We start from the raw sequence: 25,933 nt of genomic DNA on the forward strand, positions 1-25,933 counted from the left end.
TATAAATGAGTGCAGTTATTCTATGTCTGTCCGTCTCTTTCTGACTCCTTTCACTTAACATGATACTCTCCATGGCAGTCCTCTTATAAGCAAATTTCATGACTTCTTTACTAACAGCTTCATACTATTACATTGTGTAGATCTGTCATAGTTTCTTTTTTTTATTCTTTTAATTTTATTGAATCACTGTTAGATAGTTACAAGCTTTCATGTTTGGGTTGCAATCACACAATGACCAAACACCCATCCCTCCACCAGTGCACATTCCCCACCACCAATATTCCTGGCATACCCCCCTTTCGCACCCCCCTCGCCTCCATGGGAGACAATATTCCCCATATTCTCTCTCTACTTTGGGGCATTATGGTTTGCAACACAGACACTGAGAGGTCATCATGTTTGGTCCATTTTCTACTTTTGGCAGATGTGTCATAGTTTCTTTAACCAGTTGTCTGTTCTTGGGCACTAAGGTTGTTTCCAGATTCTAAGTAATGTGAACAATGCTGCAATAAACATACAAGAGCAGATGTCATTTCTACTGTGCTTTTTTGCACGCCAGGGTATATTTCCAGAAGTGGTATTGTCGGGTCATATGGAAGCTCAATTTCTAGTTTTTTGAGGAATGCCCATATTGTTTTCCAAAGGGGCTGGACCAGTTGGCATTCCCACAAACAATGAAGGAGAGTCTCTTTCTCCCTGCATATGTGTGGTTGTTCTTGTTATTTTTTGATGTGTGCCAGTATCTGTGATGTAAGATTTATTGTTTTTATTTACATTTCCCTGATGATTAGTGATGTAGAGCTTTTTTCCATGTATCTTTTGGTTACTTGTGTTTCTTTTTTGAGGTACATGGAGAAAAATGTAGGCAGAACCCTCCATGGCATTGAAGCTAAATCTTTGATCCGCGATCCTTCCGGATGAAATACCACTGACTATACAAATGGAAACAAAGATAATCAAATGGGACTACATTAAACCAAGAAGGTTCTGCACCTCAAAAGAAACAGTGACCAAAATACAGAGAGAGCCCACAAAATGGGAAATTTTTTACCCAATACTCATCAGTTAAGTAGTTAATATCCAGAATATACAAGGCACTGGCAGAACTTTACAAGGAAAAAATCTCCAACCTCATCAAAAAGTTGGGAGAATGAATGAACAGAAACTTCCTCAAAAATGAATGTTGTAGTCTTAATAGCACTATCAATGAGCTTGACTGATTGACATATACAGAGCAGTCTTCCCAGTAGCAGATTACACATTCTTTTTAAGTACAGTTGAAACACTTCTCATGGTAGACCTAATATAAAGAAGTGTTGACCATATAACAGGTTTCAGTAATTTTTAAAGTATACTTCTAAATGATCTATAATTTAAAGAAGAGACCACAAGATAAATTAGAATACATTGTGAACTCAGAGAAAATGGAAACACAACATATCAGAATTTGTGTTGTATGGCTTGTAACTCAAAATGATCTCAATATAATAACCTCAGCCTCTACCTTGAAAAATAAGAAAGTGAAAAAAGTTGGGAAATGAAGAGCAAAATAACTAGAAGGAAAACAAGGACGTTTAAATTCTAAAACAAAAATACAAGAAAGAGAATAACTATAGTTAAAAACAAGTGAACTCAAAACTAGAGCAATTCTTCTAGAAAGACAAAGAAACATGTAAACTTCTAGCTATAAGGTCATAAACAATGAATACAAACTGGCAAATCCAAATATGAGAAAGACAGAGAACCAATTATTGAACAACTCTTGCATCCCTGGGATCAATCCCACTTGATCATGGTGTATGATTTTCTGATGTGTTATTGTATTCAGCTTCCTAAAATTTTGTCAAGGATATTTGTATTAATGTTCATCAAGGAAATTGGTCTGAAACTTTCAGTAATATATCTGCCAGTTTTGTGTATCAATGTAATGCTAGCTTCACAAAAAGTGTTAGGAATTATTGATGTTTCTGCAATATTTTTGGAAAAGTGTAGGGATCAATGGCAGTAAGTATTCTCTAAAGGTTTGATAAAACACACCTATAAACACATCTGGGTCAAGACTTTTATTCTTGGAGATATTCTTAATTACTGTTTCAATTTCCTGGCTTTTGATTGACCTGTTCAAGCTTTCTACTTCCTTCTCATTCGGTTTGGGGAGATTACATTCTTCTAGGAATCTGTCCATTTCTTTTAAATTCTCTAGCTTAACATAGTAGAGTTGGTTACAGTAAGTTCTTGTAATGGGGTTCTGTTGTAATTCCTCCCTTTTGTTTCTGAACCAATTTATTTTAGCACGGTCTCTTTTTCAAATAACATAATACACCCAAATAGCAAAATATAATATTTATATTATCATTTTAATTGATGCAGAGAAAACTTTCTACAAGATCTAACTCCTATTTATTATAGAAAACTCTCAATAAAATAGGTGTGGAAGGAACCTCCCTCAAGTTAGTAGCTACTATCTATATAAAGCTCATAGCCAATATTATTCTTAATAGTGAAAAACTGAAAAAAAAATTCACTAAGACCAGGCACAAATCAAGGATATCCACTGTCTCCACTCTTATTAGACATTGTATATGAATTCTTGGCAACAGAAATCAGACAAGAAGAGGAAACCAAATGGACACAAATTTGAAAAGACAAAGCTAAATTATCTATTTGGATATGACATAAAGATATACATTGAACTCCCTAAGGAATACACTCAAAAGCTCCTGGAAATAATAAAACAATACAGTAAAGCGACTGGGCCTAAAGTCAATACACAGAAATCTTTTGCATTTCTATATACAAATAATGAATCAGAGGAGAAAAAGTCAAAAGGTCTATCCCATTTTTAAAAGTGACTTAAAATATCAAATATCTAGGGATAAACTTAACAAAAGCAGTGAGAGACCGATACCATAAAAACTTCAAAACACTCAAAAAATGAAGAAGATCTTAAGAAATGGAAAAAACATTCCATGTTGATGGATTGGAAGAATCAACATTGTCAAAATGACCATCTTACCTAAACTACTATATAGATTCAATGCAATCCCTATCCAAAGTCAGACAACATTCTTCAACGACCTAGAGCAGTCAATTTAAAGGCTTGTGTAAAACTGTAAAAGGCCCTGAATATTCAAAATCATACTAAAAACAAACAAAAAGGTGAGAGGCATCTCACTACCTAATTTGAATCTGCAATATAAAGTTATCCGTAATTATTCACCACCAGGATCTCACCATTTTTAGAATATTGTCTGGTACAACCTTTATGGAAAAACAGTATGGAAGGTAATCAGTAAACTCAGAATTGTGCTCCTATATGACCCAGTAATTCTTCTTTTGGGTATCTATCTTCAGAACATAAAAGATTCATTCAAAATATTGTATGCACACCATTATTCATTACAGCACTCAATACAACAACTAAGTTTTGGAATCCAAAGGCATATAAGTCAATCATGAAGTGTGATATGTATAGTAGGATGCCACACAGTTGTACAAAATGATAAAATCATTCAATTCCTATCAACATGAGTGGAAATGGAAGACATCACATTAAATTAAGCCAGAAGAAGGATAAACACAGGATGATATCACTTATATGTGATGTTTAGAATAACTGAATGACATAATGCAATGTTTTAAATGGGGGATGCCCAAATTAACGTTGGTTCCAGAGTATGGAGAGGAGAAGGATAGAAAGTGTGGAGGAGAGGGGGAGAAGAGACAGATGAGAAACAATGGGGCCCAGAAAGAGGGTATTTAGGTACAAAGGTGATGTTAAGAAATGATAGAACCAAACATCCAAACCACAAAGTTAAAACACTGAAATCAACAGACCCAAACTTTAACCATTGAACTCAAAAAGGTGCCTGTCAAGAGGGTAGTCTGGACCAGGAGGGGGGATATGGGAGGAAATCTTGGAACACTGGTGGAGGGAAGTTGACACTGGTAGTTTGATGAATGATGCAATATTCTATGTCCAAAACTCAACTATGAATAATTTTGTAAATTGCCGTGCAAAGAAAGAAAGCAAGAGAGAGGGAAGGAGGGAGGGAGAAAGAGAGAAAGAAAGTGAGAAAGAAAAAAATGAATGAAGGAAGAAAGGAAGAGAGGGAGGGAAGAAGAATAAAAGAAACAAAACAAAAATATAGAAAATAAGGCTATGTAAATAGGAAACAATAAGTTAACATCTTTGTGTCAAGGTTTTTTATTCATTAGATAATAAGAATCAAGTTTTTGAATTAAAAACTATTACAGATACTTCAAGAAGGAAGCAAAAATATAAATAGTTATATATTCATTTTTTGAAATGATTTTGGTTTAATGTCTTCCCACAAATATGTCACAGGCCCAGATGTCTTCATTCTCACCCAGTATTATTTAAAGAACAATAATACCTGATCTACCACCAATTTCTTTCAAGAAAATAGCATCATTTTGTTTAGATATACATTAAATTTGTATTTGTGAGGAATAACAGTAGTTTTCTTATTTTGGCAGCTCCTCTGCTATGGTATTAAAGTAATAATACTGACCTCATAACATAATTGGGGAAATAGTATTATTACCTTAATATTATTAGCCTCACAGAATAATTTGAGAAACAGTATTATTATCCTGATAACACTCCACTCATAGGATGATTTGGGAAATAGTATTATTACCCTGACACCATAACTAGGAAAAAGCTGTAGGAATAAGAAAACCACCAACAGTTATTTCTTGCAAATACAGGTTGAAAAAATATGTAAACAAAGTAGTGCAAGTGAAACTATATTAGACTATATTAGAAGTATAATGATCATTGTCAAGTGGGACTTATTAGAAGAATTGAAAAATATTTTTAAATATTTCAAAATAAATTTAAAATAAATGTAACTTAAAATAAATACATTTAAAAATAAATGCAATACACCATCTTAACAAAATGAAGAAAAAAATATGATTATCTCAATAATGAAGAAAAATAATTTATCAAAATCCAACATTTATTTCCAGTTTCAAAACTCTCAGCAAAATTATGAATAAATACAAACTTCCTCAAATCAATTAAGAACATATAAATTTGAATATATGACATCATATATAATAATATAAAACTAAATGTTTTTCCCAGTACATCAAAAATAAGGAAAGGAGGCCTATTTTCATGAGTTCTATTCACCAATTTACTGTTCAATTTGTATAGGAAATGAGTCAAGAAAAAGATGAAAAGGCATCAACATTTGGAAAGAAAATAAAAAATGTTTTTTTCACAGATGAAAATACTATGAAAAAATTTGTTAAAATCTAAAAAAAATCCAAACTATGTGATATTAGCAATACTGCCAAACATTGCCAACATTGCCAGAAAATCAGTGTATAGAAGCCAAATATCTTAATTAATTATTGAAAATTTAAAGAGTACATGTATAGTACAAATGGATAAATTTAAAATACAAAATAGAAGTGACTAGAAATAAACATAATAAAATCTATATACTGATTACTGAAAACTACAAATTATTGTAGCACTGTAGCACTGGTGTACCGTTCATCAAGTTACTCGAGCAGGCACTAGCAACGTCTCCATTGTGAGACTTGTTGTTACTGTTTTTGGCCTATTGAATACGCCACGGGTAGCTTGCCAGGCTCTGCTGTGCAGGTGGGATACTCTTGGCAGCTTGCTTGGCTCTCCAAGAGGGACGGAGGAATCGAATCCGGGTCAGCCACGAGCAAGGCAAATTGCCCTACCCGCTGTACTATCGCTCCAGTTCAAATTATTATAGAGAGAAATTTGAAGTGAATTTGAAATGAAGAACTATAACTCCTTAATTGGTCTAAAGTCAAAATATTATTAGTGTGTAAATTCTCTCAAATTATAGATTAAATTCAGTTTCAATCAAAATACCAGGGAGCTTTCTTTCATAGAAATTGACAATCAGATTCTAAAATTTGTAGTGATATACAAATTTGTACAGCTAAATAAGTAAGAGATTAGAGGGTTAGCCTAAATTTATTTCAATATTCATTAATAAGTTACAGCAATTCAAGTAGTATAATACTGAATAGTGTATAGGAGAAATATATATAGTGGGTCGAAGAGATAGTGCAGAATGAACAGTTTGTAAGTCACTTGCTTTGCATTCAGCCAACCTGAGTTCAATCCTCAGCACCCCATTCAGTCCCTTGAGCACCACTAGGAATGACCCCTATTTACAGAGCTAAGCCTTTAACATTGGTGGCTGTGCCCCAGAAACCAAAACCTAAAAAGAAAAAATATATTTATCAGAACTTAGAGGCTAGATATATTCTATGCATGTATAGGTAGTTGATTTCTTCCTTACAAAGGTACAAAGACAATATAATATAGGAAGTATGGTCTTTCAACATATGTTGCAAAAAAAATGGATACTCATGTGTAAAATATGAACTTTAAACCATATACAGAAATTTAATGTAGAGAGAGGAGATCCAAGAAGAACAAAATCAGACAGTGTCCCTGTAGCACCAATACAAAGAACACACAAAATCCTAATTAAACACAGAGTTGCATGTGGAGTCTGTGAAAAACCATCAACCACTGCAAGAAGATTGGTGCATACTGAATACAGAACTATGGCCTATTTTAGAGCTAAGGTGTGTGACCCCAGGCAAGAGAAGGGGCAAGCCAAGGATTAAAAACTTGGAACTTCGCACTGAGAAAAAGGACGGATGAGTAAACAATCAAATCAACACCTGGAATTAAATTTTCACCTAGACATGGGATTGTGCTGTGGACACAGGTTTTCCAGAATTCCTGCTGTGTGTTTGTTTTGTTGAGTAGGAAAAAGTATGGAAGCCAAAGGAAGCCAACATAGAGTATTTTTGTTTCCTCAGGTGGTAGCTAGAACCTGATATGAAGAGGTATTCATTGTCTCACTCAAGCCTACTCACTCAAAACTACATGTACAGATATTAAAGCACTTGCTTTGAATGTGGTCAAGATCAATTTGATCTTTGCAATTGCATATAATCCCCTGAGTATGTTCAGGAGTGACTGAGCCTCTGAACACTGCCATGTGTATCCCAATGTTTTTCAAAAAACCTATTGAGTCTGTCCTGCCCAACCTATGTTGGTCAGCTAGCAAGAATCAATTAATCAATGGCAGTTACCAAAGAGCCTGTTATCAGACCTGTGGAACATAGAAAGACAGATGCCAATTGTGGTGATAGAATTGCTTAATATAAAAACTAATCCTTCTCAATATAGGTGTTGTTTGAGACATTGATGATCAGAAGCATAGTCCCCTGAGGTTTAACAAATCTGGCTCATGGCTAGTTGGCCTCACAGAATCCAAAAATACTCTGGTAACTGCTGCCCATATCCCTGAAAACTATTGAAAACATACCCCAGGTTGCTAGAAAAATATACCAAACAGTCCAACAGAACTGGATTAAAATTGACAATGATGTACCATAGGGTATCAGGGACTGTACTCTCCCCTAGGTTATTTTTCAGAACTGTTACTACATTGTGTATGTAGTAGGTAGACACATGGATTAGTTGATCTCACAACAGCAAAGGCCCACTCTAACTTGGTACCATGTATTTACGCAAACAAACACAGAAGCACACTATGTATTGTTACCCTTAGTTTAGTTTATAAACTTTGGCTTAATAATTGCAGGAGGTCCTGGCAAGTGTAACCCATAGAAAACACAGAGATCAGTTTGCTGAATAACTTTACTAGACACATATGGTGATAATCCCAAGTCACTGCCAAGACTAGCCTAACTCTGACTTCATATCATTTGCCAGATCCTAGCAACTACGAGACCTGGGAGAGAGCTTAGACTAGTTAGATCATGGCACCTCGGCAGCTGTAGGACACTTTTGACTACATCTCCAACAGCCATCTGGGCCCATACAAACTCAGAGACATAGACAGTACTCAGACCAGCTCATAATTGGATCAGCACTCTTATCCCAAACCTAGCACCAGGTATAATGAACAAAATGAGGGATTCAGCTGCATTAATGGATGAGTAAAAAGAGTTCAAAAAGATCTTTCAACACACCAGAAATTTCAAAACAGTCTGATGAAGAATTCAAAGCAACAGTGCTATCTATGTTCAAAGAAATGGAAAAAATAGTGGAAGAAATCAACCATAAAATTGGAGAAACTTTGAGATAAAGCATGAAAAAACTGTCACTGTCACAGTCATCCCGTTGCTCATCGATTTGTTCGAGCGGGCACCGTTAACGTCTCTCATTGAGAGACATATTGTTACTGTTTTTGGCATATCCAATATGCACGGGTAGCTTGCCATGCTCTGGCGCGCGGGCTCGATACTTTCGGTAGCTTGCTGGGCTCTCCAAGAGGGGCGGAGGAATCGAACTCGGGTCGGCCGTGTGAAAGGCGAACGCCCAACCTCTGTGCTATCTCTCCAGCAAGACCATGAAAAAACTAATTCAAACAAATGAATAAGTATAAGAGTACAGTATCTGGACTTAACATATTATTTGGATTTAGCAGAAGAAAGGAAGAAGTCAAAATATTGATCAGTTACCTTAATTGTAGATATAAGAAATTAATCAATAGAGAAAAGAAAAAGAACAAAAAATGAGAAAACACTAGAAATATATGGGACAACATTTAGAGAACCACTATTCATATCATGAATTCTAGAAGAGAGGAAAGAAAGACTTGGCCACTAAACAAATGATAGCTAGGAACATCAATATGAGGTTTGAGACATGTACCCTGATCCAGGAAGTCCAACGGCTTATAAGAAAAGTAACCCAAATCAACATGGAGAGTATCATGCTAAGTGAAATGAGTCAGAAAGTCAGGACAGACATAGAATGACTGCACTCATTTATGGAATATATAGCAACATAATAGGAGAATAACACCTAAGGATAGTAGAGATAAGGGCCATGAGGATTGCTCCATAGCTTGGAAGCAGATTTCATGTGCTAGGGGAAAAAGCAGGTGGGATAGAGAAGAAACCACTAAGTAAATGATGGTTGGAGGGATCGCTCGGGATGGTAGATACTTGCTGAAAGTAGACTATGGACCAAACATGATGGCTGCTTAGTACCTATATTGCAAACCATAATACCCCAAAAGGAAAGAGAGAGTAAGAGAGAATGTGTATGCCACAGAATCGGGGGGTGGGAGGGGGTGAGGGTGGTGGGACGGATACTGAGAACATTGGTGTTGGAGAATGGGCACTGGTGGAGAGATGGGTACTGGAACAGTGTTTAATTAAAATATAATCATGAAAGCATGTAAGTATGTAACTGCATCTCATGGTGATTCATTAAAATAATAAAATAAAATAAAATATCAAAAAATTTACTATCTTTACAGAGCATAAATAGTATTGACAGACTGAATGTAAAAGGTTAAAAAGTCTTTAAATTTACACAATTTTAGTAAATCTAACATTAATTTTAAAAAAAGTAAAAAGAAAAGTAACTCAAGGAGAAAGCCACCAAACACATTGTATTCAAAATGACAAGAACAAAAAATAGTGAAATATTCCTGAAATCAGAAAAGAAAACCAAATACTCATATATAAAGGAACCCCCATAAGACCCACATAATATTTTTTACATGAAATTCTATGGTAGGAATAGAAAGGTGCAATATATTGAAAGTCTTGAATGGAAAGAAGCTTTAACCAACAATCTATTTTTCCAGGCTACCACTCATACTTGAAGGAATGATAAGAACAAAATGTTTTAAAAGGTCTTTCATAAGTAGTAATGAAACTCCACTGAGAAATAGAAAGATATATAAAAGTTTAAAAAATGGATGCGATAGTGAAGTAATGGGAAATGCCAGAATAAACCTAAGAATTATCTGCATTAAATTCAAAGAGGTAAATAAATATAGAACTTCATTTTGAAATCAACAGTAACCTCAAAACAAACATACTTATGAATAACTAAAAAAGAAGAGGTAAATGGAATTTAAAAAAATTATTAGTGAATCACGGTGAGGTAGTTACAGACTTACAAACTTTCGTGCATGTGTTTGTCATACAGTGATCAAGTACCCATCCCTCCACCAATGTGCATTCTCCACCACCAATGATCCCAGTATCCCTCCCATCAACCCCATCCCATCCCTCCCACCCCACCCCACCCCGCCTCTGTGGCAGGGCATTCCCTTTTGTTCTCTCTCTCCTTTTGTGGTTTGCAGTAGAGGTGTTGTGTGGTCATCGTGTTCTGTCTATAGTTTACTTTTGGCACGCATCTCCCATCCTGAGTGGGTCCTCTAAACACCCTATACTTGGGGTTCCCTTCTCTATTTGAGCTGCCTTTTCCCCCAGCATGTGAGGCCGGCTTCCAAGATGTGGAGTAAACTTCCTGGTACTTATCTATACTGTTCTTGGGTGTTAATCTCCCATTTGGTTACTCTATATTCGACAAAGGAGTGCAATCTTTCTATGTCTGCACCTCACTTTCTGACTCGTTTCACTCAACATGATACTTTCCATGTTGATCCACTTATATGCAAATTTCATGACTTCATCTTTTCTAACAGCTTCATAGTATTCCATTGTGTAGATATACCAAAGTTTCTTTAACCAGCCATCTGTTTTCGGGAACTTGGGTTTTTTCCAGATTCTGGCTTTTGTAAACAGTGCTGCAATGAATGTACAAGTGCAGATATCATTTCTACCATACTTTTTTGCATCTCAGTGATATATTCCCAGAAATGGTATTGCTGGGTCAAATGGGAGCTCAATTTCTAATTTTTTGAGAAGCATTCATACTGTTATCCCAAAGAGATGAACCAGTCAACATTCCCACCAGCACTGAAGGATGGTCCGTTTCTCCCCACATCCACGCTAATACTGGTTGCTTTTGTTCTTTTGGATATGTGCTAGTCTCTTTGGTGTGAAGTGATATCTCATAGTTGTTTTGATCTGCATCTCCCTGATGATTAGAAATGAAAAGAATTTTTTCATGTGCCTTTTGGCCATTCATATTTCTTCTTTGAAGAAGTTTCTGTTCATTTCTTCACCCCATTTTCTGATGGGGTTGGATGTTTTCTTCTTGTAGAGTTCAACCAGTGACTTATGGGTTGGATGTTTTCTTCTTGTAGAGTTCAACCAGTGACTTATATATCCTTGATATCAACCCTTTATCAGATGGGTATTGGATGAATATACTTTCCCACTCTGTAGATTGTCTTTGTGTTTTCGTCACTGTATATTTTGAGGTGCAGAAAATTCCTAGTTTAATATAGTTCCATTTGTTAATCTCTGTTCACACTTGGTTGGTCAGTGGAGTGTCATCTTTGAAGATACCTTTAGCTTCAATGTTGTGGAGGGTTCTGCTGACCTTGTCTCCAATGTACCTTATGGATTCTGGTCTGATGTTGAGGTCTTTAATCCATTTTAATCTGACATTTATCATGATGTTAGGTAGATTTCTAAGACCATTTTTGCATGTGGTTGTCCAGTTATGCCAGCACCATTTGTTAAAGAGGCTTTCCTTGCTCTATTTCACATTTCTTCCTCCCTTATCAAATATTAGATGTTCATATATTTGTGGTTGTGCATAAGGACATTCCACCCTATTCGATTGGTCTGCAACTCTGCCGTTGTTCCAATAGCATGCTGTTTTAATTATTGCCACTTTGTAGTAGAGTTTGAGGTTGGGGAAGATGATGTCTCCAATCTTCTTTATCCCAGAATTGCTTTAGCTATTCATGGGGAATTTTTGTTCCATATGACTTCAGCAGTGTTTGATCCACTTCTTTGAAGAATTGCATGGGTATCCTTATAGGGATTGCATTGAATCTGTATTGCATTGAGTCAAAACTTGAGGAGTATTGCCATTTTGACAATGTTAATTCTCCCAATCCATGAGCAGAAGATATGTTTCCATTTCCTCGTGTCCTCTCTTATTTCGTGGAGTAGCGTTTTGTAGTTTTCTTTGTAGAGGTCCTTTACTTCCTTAGTTAAGGTGATTCTGGGATACTTGATTTTCTGTGGCATGATTGTGAACAGGATTGCGTTTTTCATGTCACTTTCCTCTGTCTCATTATTTGAGTATAGGAAGCCATGGACTTTGGGGTATTGATTTTATAGCCTACAACTTTACAAGTTTATTGTTTCTAGGAGTTTCTTGGTAGAAGCTTTAGGACTCTTTAAACAGTATCATATCATCTGCAAATACTGAAAGCTTGATCTAGGAAAGCTATCTGGATGCCCTTCATCATTTTCTTGCCTAACCACTTTTGCAAGTACTTACAGTACTATGTTGAACAGAAGTGATGAGATTGGGCATTCTTGTCTTTCCCCTGACTTTAGAGGAAAGTCCCTTAGTTTTTCCCCATTGAGGATAATGCATGCCATAGGTTTGTGGTAGATGGCTTTGACTATCTTGAGGATACTTCCTCCAAAATCCATTTTGGTGAGAGTTTTCATCATGAAAGGTGCTGGATCTTGTCAAATGCTTTCTCTGTATCTGTTTTATGATGATGGATCATGTTGATTGATTTCTGAATGTTAAACCATCCTTCCATCTCCGGGATGAATCCCACTTGGTTGTTGTGTGTAAACTTTTTGATGAATTTTTGTATATATTTGCTAATATTTTGTTGAGAATCTTTACAGCCGTGTTCATGAGGGATATTAGCCTATCGTTTTCTTTGTTAGTGGTGTATTTGTTTGCTTTTGGTATTAGGGAGATATGTGCCTCATAGAAACTGTTTGGGTGTGTTCCTGTTTCTCAATTTTCTGGAAAAGCTTAAGAAGAACTGGCAACAGTTCCTCTTCAAATGTTTAGAAGAATTGTCTAGTGAATCCATCTGTCCCTGGACTTTTGATTTTGGGAAGACTTTTGATTACAGTTTCAGTTTCCTTGATGTTAATGGGTATATTCAAGTATTCCAAGTCTTCTCGGTTTGATCTTTGGAGATTATAGGAATCCAGGAATTTATACATTTCTTCTAGGTTCTCTTGTTTCGTGGCATACAGACTTTCAAAGTAGTCTCTGATGATCTTTTGAATTTGTTTGGTTTCTGTTGTGATGTCCCCTTTTCATTTCTGATTCAATTTATTAGGATTCTTTCTCTTTCTTTGTGAGTATTGCTAGTGGTTTATCAATCTTGTTTATTTTTGCAAAGAACCAGCTCTTGGTTTTATTGACCTTTCGGACTGTTTTTTGGTTTCCATTCATTAATTTCTGCTCTAAGTTTTGTTATTTCTTTCCTTCTGCCTGGTTTGGGCTCTTTTTGTTGGTTCTTTTCTAAGATCTTGAGCTGCGAGGTCAAGTCATCTAAGTGGGCTTTCTTCCTTCCTGAGAAATGCTTGCAGTGCTATAAATTTTCCCCTTAACATGGCTTTAGCTGTGTCCCATAGTTTCTGGTAGCTTGTGTCTTCATTGTCATTTGTTTCCAGGTATCTTTTGATTCCTTCCTTGATTTCCTTCCTGACACACTTGTTGTTCAACATTGATTTGTTTAGTTTCCAGGTGTCTGATTTGGTTCTCCACGTCTGTGTGTGATTAACTTCTATCTTTAATGCACCGTGGTCTGAAAAGATAGTTGATAACAATTTCTATCTTCCTGATTTTATTGAGGTGAGTTTTGTGACCCAGCATGTGGTCTATTTTGGAAAATGTTCCATGTGCACTGAAGAAAAATGTGTATTCTTTCTTTTTGGGATGTAAAGCCCTGTATGGATCTATTATTCCTCTCTCTTCTATTTCTTCTTTCAAAGTCAGTGTTTCCTTGTTGAGTTTTATTCTTGTGGGTCTATTGAGGGGTGGTAGTGTTGAAGTCTCTGACTACTATTTTTTTGGTAGCAATATCCTCCATAAAATTTGTTAGCAGTTGTTTTATGTGTTTAGCTGGTCCCTTGTTAGATGTGTATATGTTTAGGAGTGCAATTTCTTCCTGTTTTACATATCCCTTGATAAAAATAAAATGGTCGTTGCTGTCCCTTCTAATCTTTTGCAACCTGCAATCGATGTTGTTGGATACTAGTATGACCACCCCAGCTTTTTTGAAGGAGTTGTTTGCTTGCAGGATTGTTTTCCATCCTTTGACTTTGAGTCTATGTTTGTTCTGACCGTGAAAATGTGTTTCTTGTAGGAAGCAGAATGTTGGGTTCAGTTTCTGAATCCATTTTGCCACTCTGTGTCTCTTAATTGGTGCATTTAGACCATTGACATTGAGAGAGATTATTGTCATGGGATTTTGAGCCATTTTCCTGTGGAGGTTTGTTGTGCTTGTAGGTGTTTTCCTTGTCTTACAGGAACCCCTTATGTCCTTGTTTTAAGTTTGGCTTTGAGTCTATGACGTCCCTGAGCTGTTGTTAATCTATAAAGTGATGTATCGTTCCTTTGAGTTTGAGTGAGAGTTTAGACGGATAAAGTATTTTTTGTGAGGTGTTCATTTCATTGAGTTTTTTCGCTATATCCCACCATTGTCTTCATGCTTGGAGAGTTTCCTCTGATAAATGTGCGGTAAAACTAAAGGGTACTCCACTGTATGTGATTTCATTATTTGACCTTGCTGCTTGCAGTATTGCGTCTCTATCCATAACATCTATAATTCTGAGTTTGATATGCCTTGAAGTGTTTTTATTAGGGTCTCTTTTAGCTGGCTGGAGCCTGCATTCTCTAACTCTGAGAACTTTTCAACAATGATTTCTTTAACTATGGCTTTTTCATTGAGGTTGCCTCCCTGTCCTTCTGGTACTCTGATGATTCTTATGTTGTTCCTCTTGAATCATCCCCTAGGTCTGTGATTCACTCTAGAGCTATTTTGAGGTCTTTGCCCATTGTTTGTTGTTGCCTTTATTATTTCTGCAGCTCATCTTCAAGCTCACTGATTCTGTCTTTAGCTGTAGCCAGTCTATTGTTGAGGGCACCCACTGAGTTTTTTATTTCATCTATCAAAATTTTTATTAATGACACTTCTGATTTTAAATTTCTTATTTCGTTTCTCATTTCTTCCTGTATTTCGTTGGCTGTACATTCCACTGTTTCTTTCATGTCCTCCTTTAATTTACTGGATGTCTGCTCTATTATTTCTTTGAGTTCCTTGAACATCCTCAGCATTTCATCTTGGAATTCTTTAGCGGAGAGATCGTATTTGTGGGTAACCCCTGTTGAGCCTTTTGGACTCTTAAGGAGTAGACTGGTCTTAAGGAAACATATTTTTCAAAAAGATCTCATTTATATGGTATATAGACTACTGGCTGAAAAAAATGTAAAAGGGAGATGCGTAGATCACCCTTAACCCCAGCGAAGGGAAGAAATCTAGGATGGAACAGAACAGGAAGCAATGGGTGAACAACCATCAAGGGCTTTAGTTATACTTAATAAGGGTATAGCCATATATCCAAAACACAGACAACAAAACTAAAAACATGAGATCTAAGCTGTAATCACTGGAACTTTGTAATGACTGGGGAAAATATTTACACACAATACTGTATCACTGTCATCCCATTGCTCATTGATTTGCTCGAGTGTGCAACAGTAACGTCTCCAAGTGAGACTTGTTACTATTTTTGGCATATTTAATAAGCCGGGGGTAGCTTGCCAGGCTCTGCCATTCGGGCGAGATACTCTCTGTAGCTTGCCAGGCTCTCCGAGAGGGGCAGAGGAATCGAACCTGGGTCGGCCGTGTGCAAGGCAAATGCCCTACACTCTGTGCTATTGCTCCATCAGGTCGTACGTATTGTTGTAGATTTTCTGAGTGCATCGTAGCTATTAAAAGGAGAGTGAGTATACTATGCAGTTGTTAGAAAAGATGAAATCATGAAATTTGCATATAAGTGGATCAGTGTGGAGAGTATCATGCTAAGTTAAGTGAGTCAGAGAGAGAGGGACAGAAAGAGAATGAATGCACTCACTTGTGGAATATAAAGTAACTGAATGGGAGACTAACACTCAAGGATAATACAAATAAGGGCCAATAGAATTGCTCCATGGCTTGGAAGCCAGCCTCATATGCTGGGGAAAAGACAGCTGGAATAGAGAAAAGACCACTAAGTGACTAATGCTTGGAGGGCTCACTCGGGATGGGAGATATGTGCTGAAAGTAGACTATGGGCTAAACATAATGGCTGCTTAGTACCTTTATTGCAAACCATAACTCCCAAAAGGAGTAAAAGGGAATGTGCCTGCCACAGAGGCAGGGTGGGGGTTGCAGGAAGGGATACTGGGAACATCCGTGGTGGAGAATAGGTACTGGTGGGGGAATGGGTACTCAATCATTATATGACTGAAACGTAATCATGAAAGTTTGTAAGTCTGTAACTGTAACTCAGGATGATTCATTAAAAAAATAAAATTAAAAAATTAAAAATTTTTTTAAAGAAAAGTAGGGTGGGGTAGTGGGGGTTGGGATAGGAGTGGTGGGGGGATACTGGGAACATTGGTGGAGGAGAATGGACACTGGTGGAGGGATGTAAACGAAATGCAAACATGAAAATTCATAAGTTTGTAACTGTAACTCACGGTGGTTCACTAATAAAAATTTAAAAGTTAAAAAAAAAAGTAGGGAGAGAAAATGAACAGACACTTTTGCAAAGAAGACATGAAGACATACAGTTGTCCAATAGCCATATGAAAATGTGTTCATTGTCACTCATGATTAGGGAAATGCAAATCAAAACGAGTGAGATATCATCCCACACTAGTGAGAATGGCACATATCAAAAAGATCTCATGAGCTGGCAGGAAGAGGACAACTGGAATAGGGAAGGGATCACTAAGAAAATGACCGTTGGAGGAATCGGTCAGGATGGGAGATGTGTGCCAAACGTAGATAAAGGACCAAACATGATAACCTCTCAGTATCTGCATTGCAAACCATAATGCCCAAAAGTAAAGAGTATGGGTAATATTGTCTGCCATGGAGGCAGTGGGAGGGTGGGAAATGTGGGGGTATACTGGGGATATTGGTGGTGGGGAATGTGCACTGGTGGAGGCATGGGTGTTTGATCATTGTGTTATTGTAACTCAAACATGAAAGCTGTAACTATATCTCACGGTGAATCAATAAAATAAAAAAATACACAGCAGGTAGCAATAAAGGGCCAATTGATCACAGAACTGAGTTGGGCGGATCAAGGAGGTTTACAAGAAAAGGCCTTGGGGACTTTAAGGAGGAATATGGATACACTGGTATTGGATGTGGTGTTGGAATCAAGCACATATTTAGCCATTGTTTAACAGTATTATAAATCACAGTATTTCAATTCATAAAGATATAAAATTTGGTACCAGAGAGGTAATAAAGCAGGTACAGAGCTATCATTGAACACAGCCAGTCGAAGTTTGGTTCCTGAACCCATGTGGTCCCCTAATCCCTGACAATTGTGCAGAGAAAGGAGTAAGCCCTGAGCACTGTCAGGTGTGGCTCCAAAGCAAACAAAAAATTTAAGAATAAGGAAGGTGGTCAAAACAGTGTAATATGGATGAAAATACAGACAAGTGGATCAGTGAAGCATAACTGTCTATAAATAGACTCACATAAATATTGTCTATCAGTCTTTGACAAAGAAGCAATGCTGTACATGTTTTCAAACAAATGGTATTAGAACAACTGCTCAACTGGACATTGATGTTAGAGGTAAAAATTAAAGTAGATACAAACCTTATGTTCCTCACAAAAAAATTAATAAAAACTTGATCACAGACCTAAATATAGAGCACAAGACCTTGCAGCGTATTGACAATGATGTGAGAATATGATCTCAGATACAGTGATGACGTTTCATGATGCAACACTGATGACTCATAAATGAAGGAAAATTTTGATTAGCTGGAAATTGGTTTTTTTTTTTTTTTGCTTTTTGGGTCACACCCAGCGATGCATAGAGGTTACTCCTGGCTCTGCACTCAGGAATTACCCCTGGTGGTGCTCAGGGGACCATATGGGGTGCTGGGAATCGAACTTGGGTCAGCCGCGTGCAAGGCAAACGTCCTACCCACTGTGCTATTGCTCCAGCCCCTGGAAATTGTTAAAATTAAAATTTCTGTTTCTTTTTAATAAAAAAATAAAGCAAACAAAACTCAAAATATTTGAATTCTACTGCAGAAATGAGATTTCCAGAGGGAGAATGAATGGAAGGGAAAATGCCTGTTTAAGAGAATCAGGAAAAAATTGAAAATCACATGTTTTAGAAAAGTTTTATATGTATAGTTCACATAAATATCAAATCTCAACAATAAGAAAATAATTCAGTTAATAAATGAACAATGGTTGAAGAGAATTTTATGCTTATATGTGGATTATGAGGGAAGAGACTGATACAGCTCTTTGTAGGCAAACTCAACAGAATAAAAAAATTCAAGATAACATTTTTCAATATACAAAGTACTTTTTATGTAGTATAGTGATTTTAGCAACTTTTTTGATATGCAAATAGATATGTACACAGATGTTGCTGAAACGTTATTTACAATAGCTAAAATGGTATGAAATGTTTTATATACAATAACAGAATTATTAATAAAATATGATTGATCTATCACCCATAATTGCACTGAGCTGTATGTAATGCAGTAGCTAAAATGAATGAGGAAGGGCTATGTATCCTCACATGAAAAGAAGTTTGAGCCCCATCAAAAAGTAAAGTTACATTAAATTGTGTACTGTTATCCTACAATAAAATAGTATATTAGCTTACATGCACATATTCATGAAGACTTATTCAAATTATATGGAATAACATATATCAGACTTCCTACAAAAGTTGAGGAAGATCAGCATGTATGATTGTAAAGGGAATATTTAGTTCATATGCTATATTTTAACAGCTTTATTGAGATAGAGTTGACATACAATAAGTCAAATCACATTTTAAATATGTGGATTTAAATTGCACCTTTAAATGGTGCAATACAATATTTTTAGTATAGTTACAGAATTATGCAATGTCGTTACCACACTCGTCACCTAAAAAAGAAATTCTTCACTCTTTTTCACTCCTTAACTCCACATTTATCTTCAGCCTCACTGCCTTTCCCAAGCTTAGGAAATCACCAATTTACTATTTCAATGGATTTAACTACTTTGGTCATTTCTTATTAAGAGACTAGTACTAGGTAGTCCTTTGTTTTGTTTTTTTTTTAATTTTATTGAATCACCATGTGGAGGGTTACATAGTTCTCAGGATTATGTCGGTTATACAATTCTCAAACACCCTTTCCTTCACCAGTGCCCATCTTCCATCACCAACCCCCCCCCAGTATACCTGCCGCCCCCTCCCACCTCCCCAGTCCCCACCCTTGTACATGATAAGTTTCACTTCGTTTACGCCTTATCTCGATTACATTCCATGTTTCAACACACAACTCATAGGTAGTCCTTTGTTAATGGCTTTTAAAACTCAGCATAATGTTTACAAGTCTCATCATGTCTCAGTTATTTCATTGCTAGGTATTATTAAGTTGTATGGACATCACATTTTCATCCACTCAATTGTAGGATATTTGAGTTGTTTTTGTTTATAAACTATGATGATATGACTCATAACTCATAACTCATAATATTGATGAATAATTGCTATGTATATTTATATATAAAGTTTTGCATGAGGTTTATGTATTTTTAAATTTGATGAGAACATATGAGAACATATATTACCTATGTAAACATTAAATATGTGATTGATCATAATGAGTACATATATTGCCTATATAAACATTAAATATGTGATGAAATGCTTTATACATTATTCTATTTAATTCTATGAAGTAGGTAGTATTATCTGCATTTTACAGATGATGAAACTAAGCTTAGTAAAGTTAGTGGTTCATACACGATCATGGGCAATAAAGGAGATAAGAGAGCAGATTCAATTACTGCTTGGTACTAAATTATTATTTGACATTGACACTATGACAGCTTTCTGGTAAAGCATTTCCAGCACAATATAGATAGTGTTGTGAACATGAAACAGGGAGTTGGCTTATGATCAATCTTATAGTGATAATGTACGATTATGTTTGAGAGTTTGTAATAGGTATAACTAGTTGGTTGGACTACAACTTCAATAAGAGAGCTACAACTTAATTTTTTAAATTTTTTTTGAAGTAAACAGATTTTATTTAGAGGTTTCTGACGAAGAAGAAAGGGATAAGTGGGAGAGAGAATAGTAAGAATAACATGCTCAAGAGAGAACGCAAGCTTCTCCAAGGGTGGAGAGAGCTCTACATACATCCTAGCACTGGAAATGAAAACATGAAAGTACACATCTCAAGAGGGAAGATGCATGGGGGCTGGAGCAATAGCACAGTTGCTAGGGCGTTTGCCTTGCACGCGGCCGACCCGGGTTTGATTCCCAGCATCCCATATGGTCCCTTGAGCACCGCCAGGGGTAATTCCTGAGTGCAGAGCCAGGAGTAAGCCCTGTGCATTGCCGGGTGTGATCCAAAAAGCAAAAAAAAAAAAAAAAGAGGGAAGATGCGGGCAACATATGTACTCAGGCACTGCATGTGCTTGGCCACGTGGGCACAAGAATCACATGGGCTCAGGCAGCATATACGCCAAGAGAGCTACAACTTTAGTCAGAGAACAAGTATTTGAAGTGCTGGTAGCTGGTATACTGGCAGTGTGACAAGAATGGGACCACATAAGTTGATGCACTCAAGGTTGTGAATAGGAAGTTGTTGCAGAATCAGTGCCTCTAACTGGACATATTACCAACATATAGTTAGCACTAATTCCTCTATCCCCCTTGCATTACTTGATTACTAGTCTTAAAAGATAACTCTTAAAACATTCCATTCCCTGTTGATCTATTTATTCTAAATACCAGATACAAATGATAATTAATCACTCATAACATTTAAATATTCAGATTATTTAACTACAAAGATTTAGACATTTTCTTGCAGGTTTTCCTTATATTATAAAAGTTCATTATACTTTCCATTCAAACCTGGAGGAAAGTATACTAGTGTTTGCACTCATTGTTAATTTGGTAATAGTTACATAGATGCTTTTGTTCATTTTTAAAAAGTTAACTCTTGATTTCACCGTTATTATTTATAATTTTTTAAAAATTCATTGACTCAAATATTTATTTTATTTTATTTATTTTATTTCAAATATTTATTTTTTTAATTTTTATTTTATTTTTATTTTTTCTTTTGATTTTCTGAGAAAGGAAATCTGAGAAAGTCTGATATACTTTCTTTGATTTATTAAATTGAGCATTTAATAATTAATTATGAACAGTCCTTTTCTAGTGAAAAATTTCCTCTAAATACATTTTAGTTCATACCAAAAAATTTTATCACTGTATCACTGTCATCACTATCATCCCATTGTTCATCAATTTGCTCAAGAGGATGCCAGTAACATCTCCATTCATTCTAGCCCTGAGATTTTAGCAGCCTCTCTTTACTTGTTCTTCCCAGCAGTGCCACATTGGAGGCTCTTTCACGGTAAGGGGAATGAGACCCATTGTTTTTACTGTATTTGGCATATCGAATATGCTACGGAGAGCTTGCCAGGCTCTGCTGTGTGGGCAGGATGCTCTCGGTACCTTGCCAGGTTATCTCAGAGGGAGAACTAGGCTATAGGAGGTCACACGGCTGCAAATGTGGCCGCACTTGGAGATCTCAGCCCCGAGTCCCGCACACCTGGGTTCCTCTGTTGATTCCTTCATGCGTGAGGCTCAGCCGAACATGTGGAGATGGGCCTTGAGCATGGCTGTGGCTGGGTTCCAGAGGTCTTCGGCTGCAAGACGAATATGCATTTTTATTATCATTTATTATCATATTGTTTTTATTATCATTCATTTATAGGTTATTTTTGCTGTTTCTGGTTAGTTTGTTTGCTGTAGCAATTCATATTGCACACATGAGTGGGTCTATCTGATCATTGTTTTTCGCTCCCTACTTATTTCATTTGATTTGTTGTTACTGTTTTTGGCATATCAAATACGCAATGGGGAGCTTGCCAGGCTCTGCCATGTGGGCGGGATACTCTTGGTAGCTTGCCGGGCTCTCCAAGAGGGATGGAGGAATCTAACCCTGGTAGGCCGCGTGCAAGGCAAATGCCCTACCCGCTATGTTATTGCTCCAGTCCCCAGCCCTCAACACTGCCTGAATTTTTTTCCCTTTTTAAAAATTTGTTCTTTCCTGCTAGAGTTCTGAGAAATTCCTCTTTTTTTCTCCCTGGTTATTAGTAGGAATTGGAAGAGGTTGATAAAAACCATACAAATACTTCATTCCTCACCAGCTTTCAATTTTTTAAGTAAGCTATATTACTGGCTGGAGCGATAGCACAGCGGGTAGGTCATTTGCCTTGCACGCGGCCAATCTGGGTGTTCAATTCCTCCATCCCTCTCAGAGAGCCTGGCAAGCTACAGACAGTATTCCGCCTGCACGGCAGAGCCTGGCAAGCAACCCATGGCATATTTGATAAGCCAAAAATAAAACAGTAGCCACAAATCTCACAATGGAGACGTTACTGGTGCCTGCTCGAGAAAATCGATGAGCAATGGGATGACAGTGACACTGACAGTGAAGGTATATTACCATGATTTAAGTTTATGTTTTTGTGGGTTATACATCGTGTTATTGTTTTGCTTCCTAGCAGTTCTCAGGGGTTACTCCTGGGTGGGCTGCATGCAAGGTAAATGCCCTACCTGCTCACTATGGCTCTGGCCCCTGGATGTTATTGCTAGACACCAAACCTACCCCAAAACCTTGTGAAAGGAAACAGTCCACTTACAGGTCCTGTTCCATCAGGAGTCAGATGGGAGTAGGGAAAGACTTCTTTCTGTTGGGCAGTGTCTTGGAGCTCACCTGAGAAGAGAGAAAGGCAGAAGGTGCCTTGACAGCTCAGGGCCTTAGGAGTTCTTTATATTTCTGACTGGTGATGATGTGGAATCTTTGTGGCACCTCTCAGTGTCCCAGTGAGCTTCCTCACCACATGGTGTCAGTATTCAAGGGAACTGATGCACAGAGCAGGCTAATGAGAGTGGCCTTTTTGTGATCTAATCTTGGCAGCACCTGACATTTGTTTCACCATATTTGTTGTGGAGGTTTACCCCATCCTTTGTGGGAGGAGTATCAGGGTTTTTTTGGGGGGGGCATATCTGGCAGTGCTCAGGGATCATTCCTGGTATGGTTTGGGGATCCTTATGTGGTTCCAAGGATCAAGCCTGGGTTGGTTGAGGGCATGGCAAGTGTCCTTCCCACTTGCTGTACTATCATTATGGCTCTCAAGTCCATCTTTGAGTATGGAATGGAAGTCAGTGTATTATCTCCGGAAAATTTCATTTGTTATAGGTTATAATTTGCTTATATTAGTATTTAATGCTCAAATTATTCTAGTTTTGGCTGTGGGACCTTGTTGAAGTTGACAACTCTTATTCCTTGGCATGTCTCACTATTCTTTGAGCAACTTACTTTCTGGCATAAGATATTTTAGTCTTATCTTGTTTTCATTTTGTCCATGGTCCTGACCTATAATCAACCATTCATCCAAAGAAACCTGGTTCCTTTCAATGGAAGGTGGTGTTTGGAAAATGAAAGTTGGGCTTTATAGGGTATATTACTGCTTCCTGGTTTTTAGGAGATATTTACAATATTTAATTTTTTTTTGCTTTTTGGGTCACACCTGACAATGCACAGGGGTTACTCCTGGCTCTGCTCTCAGAAATCACCCCTGGCGGTGCTCAGGGGACCTTATGGGATGCTGGGAATCGAACCCAGGTCAGCCGTGTGCAAGGCAAATGCCCTACCCACTGTACTATCGCTCCAGCCCCCAATATTTAAATTTTTTAAGTTATTGTACTACTGGAGCAATCCCTTTCAGAGAGCCAGGTAAGCTACCGAGAGTATCCCACCCGCATGGCAGAGCATGGCAAGCTACCAGTGGCATATTCGGTATGTCAAAAACAGTAACAAGAAATCTCACAACAGAGACATTACTGGTGCCCACTTGAGCAAATCGATGAATAATGGGAGGACATTTCTAAGGACAGCTCAAGTCCAATTTAATTATTATTTTTCTTTTACCAACACCAACTTGTCTCATACTGTATTTTGAGTTTCTAAACAAGGGATTTTCTTTGAAGCACATGCTGTTCAAATTGATTTAAAATTTAATTGTAATTAGAGAAGGTGGTCTGATGAAATATCAAATATATGAAATTTCTTAGAACTATATGCTTAAATATACTTGATATAATTCTTTTTATTTATTTTTAATAAATTATTTTTTATTAGTGAATCACCATGGAGCTGGAGAGATAGCACAGCGGGTAGGGCGTTCGCTTTGCACGTGGCCACCCCAAGTTCGATTCCTCCGCCCTCTTGGAGAGCCCAGCAAGTTACCAAGAGTATCTCACCCACACGGCAGAGCCTGGCAAGCTACCCGTGGCATATTCGATATGCCAAAAACAGTAACAACAAGTCTCACAATGGAGACATTACTGGTGCCCGCTCGAGCAAATCGATGAGCAACAGGATGACAGTGACAGTGACAGTGATTCACCATGAGGATACAGTTACAGATTTATATATTTTCGTGCTTGTGTTTTAGTCATACAATGCTCAAGTACCCATCCCTCCACCAGTGCCCATTCTCCACCACTGATGATCCAAGTATCCTTCCCACCGCCCCCAATCCATCCCCCCCATCCCACCCCGCCTCTGTGGCAGGGTATTCCCTTTTGTTCTCTCTCTCCATTTGGGTGTTGTGGTTTGCAATAAGGTGTTGAGTGGCCATCGTGTTAATCTATAGTCTACGTATGCTTAAATATACTTGAGAATAATGAAAATTCTCTAATTATTTCCTGAACTATGTATCTTATGTACAGCTCATTAATTGCTCAAGTATTTTTATATCTTCCTAATAATTTTTCACTGATTCAGTACTATTTTGCAGTATTACTACCAGAGCTTTAGCTTCAGATATGAGTAATTGTCATTCCCAGCTCCAAAGTTTTAGTGCCACCTCATTACCTAAAAGACACTTCTGTTTATTATTTTCACCCTTCCACTTTCCCTCTGAAAATAATCAAAACTCTCATCATAGTTCTCTAGTTTTGTTGGCGTTTGCCATTTCATTTGTTTCGGTTATTTATATCTCACATATGACTGAAATTATTCAATAACTATGTTTTGCTTTATTACTTATTTAACTCAGCACAATCATCTAAAGATCTATTTGCACCAAAGGGAATATTTTCTCTTTCATAATAATAGCAGAGTAGTATTCCATTGGTTATATATCAGTTTTCTTATCTAATCATCTGTTAATGGGCTTTTAGATTGGTTGCACGTTTTGGCTATTGTGAATAACAATGCTATGAGCATAATAGTGTAGATATCCTTTCAAGTTATTGTATTTGCATCCTTCAAATAAATGTATAAACATGTCAATGCTGGATCATCTAGAATTTCCATTTTTAATTGTTAAAGGAATCTCATACTGTTTTCCATTAAGGCTGAACCAATTGACATTTGTAAAATTATTTACTAAGTTTTCTTTATCTCCACAGCCTCACTAACACTTTTTTCTAATATATTAAATTTTATTTTATTTTTTTTTGTGCCGCACCCAGCAATCCTCAGGGATTACTCCTGACTCTTTATCCAGGGAACCACACGAAGAACCAGGGATTAAACCAGGGTCAAGTACATGCAAGGCAAGCAACTTAGCCCTATACAATTTCTCTCGTCCACTAACATATTTTACATAGGGCATAAGAGGTGTGAGGTGACATCTCATTATGATTTTGAGTTACAGTTCCCTAATAGCAAGTGATGATGAATATTATTTCACAAGTCTATGTACTGATTTGTTCTGCTTGATATACTAATTTCATAGAAAACATAGTTCCACTGTGATAGTGAATTATTTTTTCTTGTAAATATGTCAATTTTATTTGAAAAACACTTCGATCATTTTAATAAGTACACATTTAGAAATGTTACATTTCCCTAATTGAACATACT

At 36.9% G+C, this 25,933-nt stretch overlaps 1 protein-coding gene across 1 annotated transcript in view; it reads right to left on the reverse strand.

Annotated features, from left to right (window-relative positions):
- Positions 1–422: 422 nt before the first annotated feature.
- Positions 423–25,933, reverse strand: part of LOC129399765 (glycine, alanine and asparagine-rich protein-like) — a 41,479-nt gene continuing 15,968 nt past the window's right edge. The window contains exons 4-5 of the mRNA XM_055121137.1: positions 21,602–21,698; positions 423–503 (exon numbers count right to left, since the gene is read on the reverse strand). Coding sequence (XP_054977112.1) covers positions 441–503; positions 21,602–21,698 — 160 coding nt within the window. The 3' untranslated portion in view covers positions 423–440. The remainder of the gene's footprint in view (positions 504–21,601; positions 21,699–25,933) is intronic.

Source organism: Sorex araneus, chromosome X (genome assembly GCF_027595985.1).
Source record: "Sorex araneus isolate mSorAra2 chromosome X, mSorAra2.pri, whole genome shotgun sequence".
Lineage (NCBI taxonomy): Eukaryota > Metazoa > Chordata > Mammalia > Eulipotyphla > Soricidae > Sorex > Sorex araneus.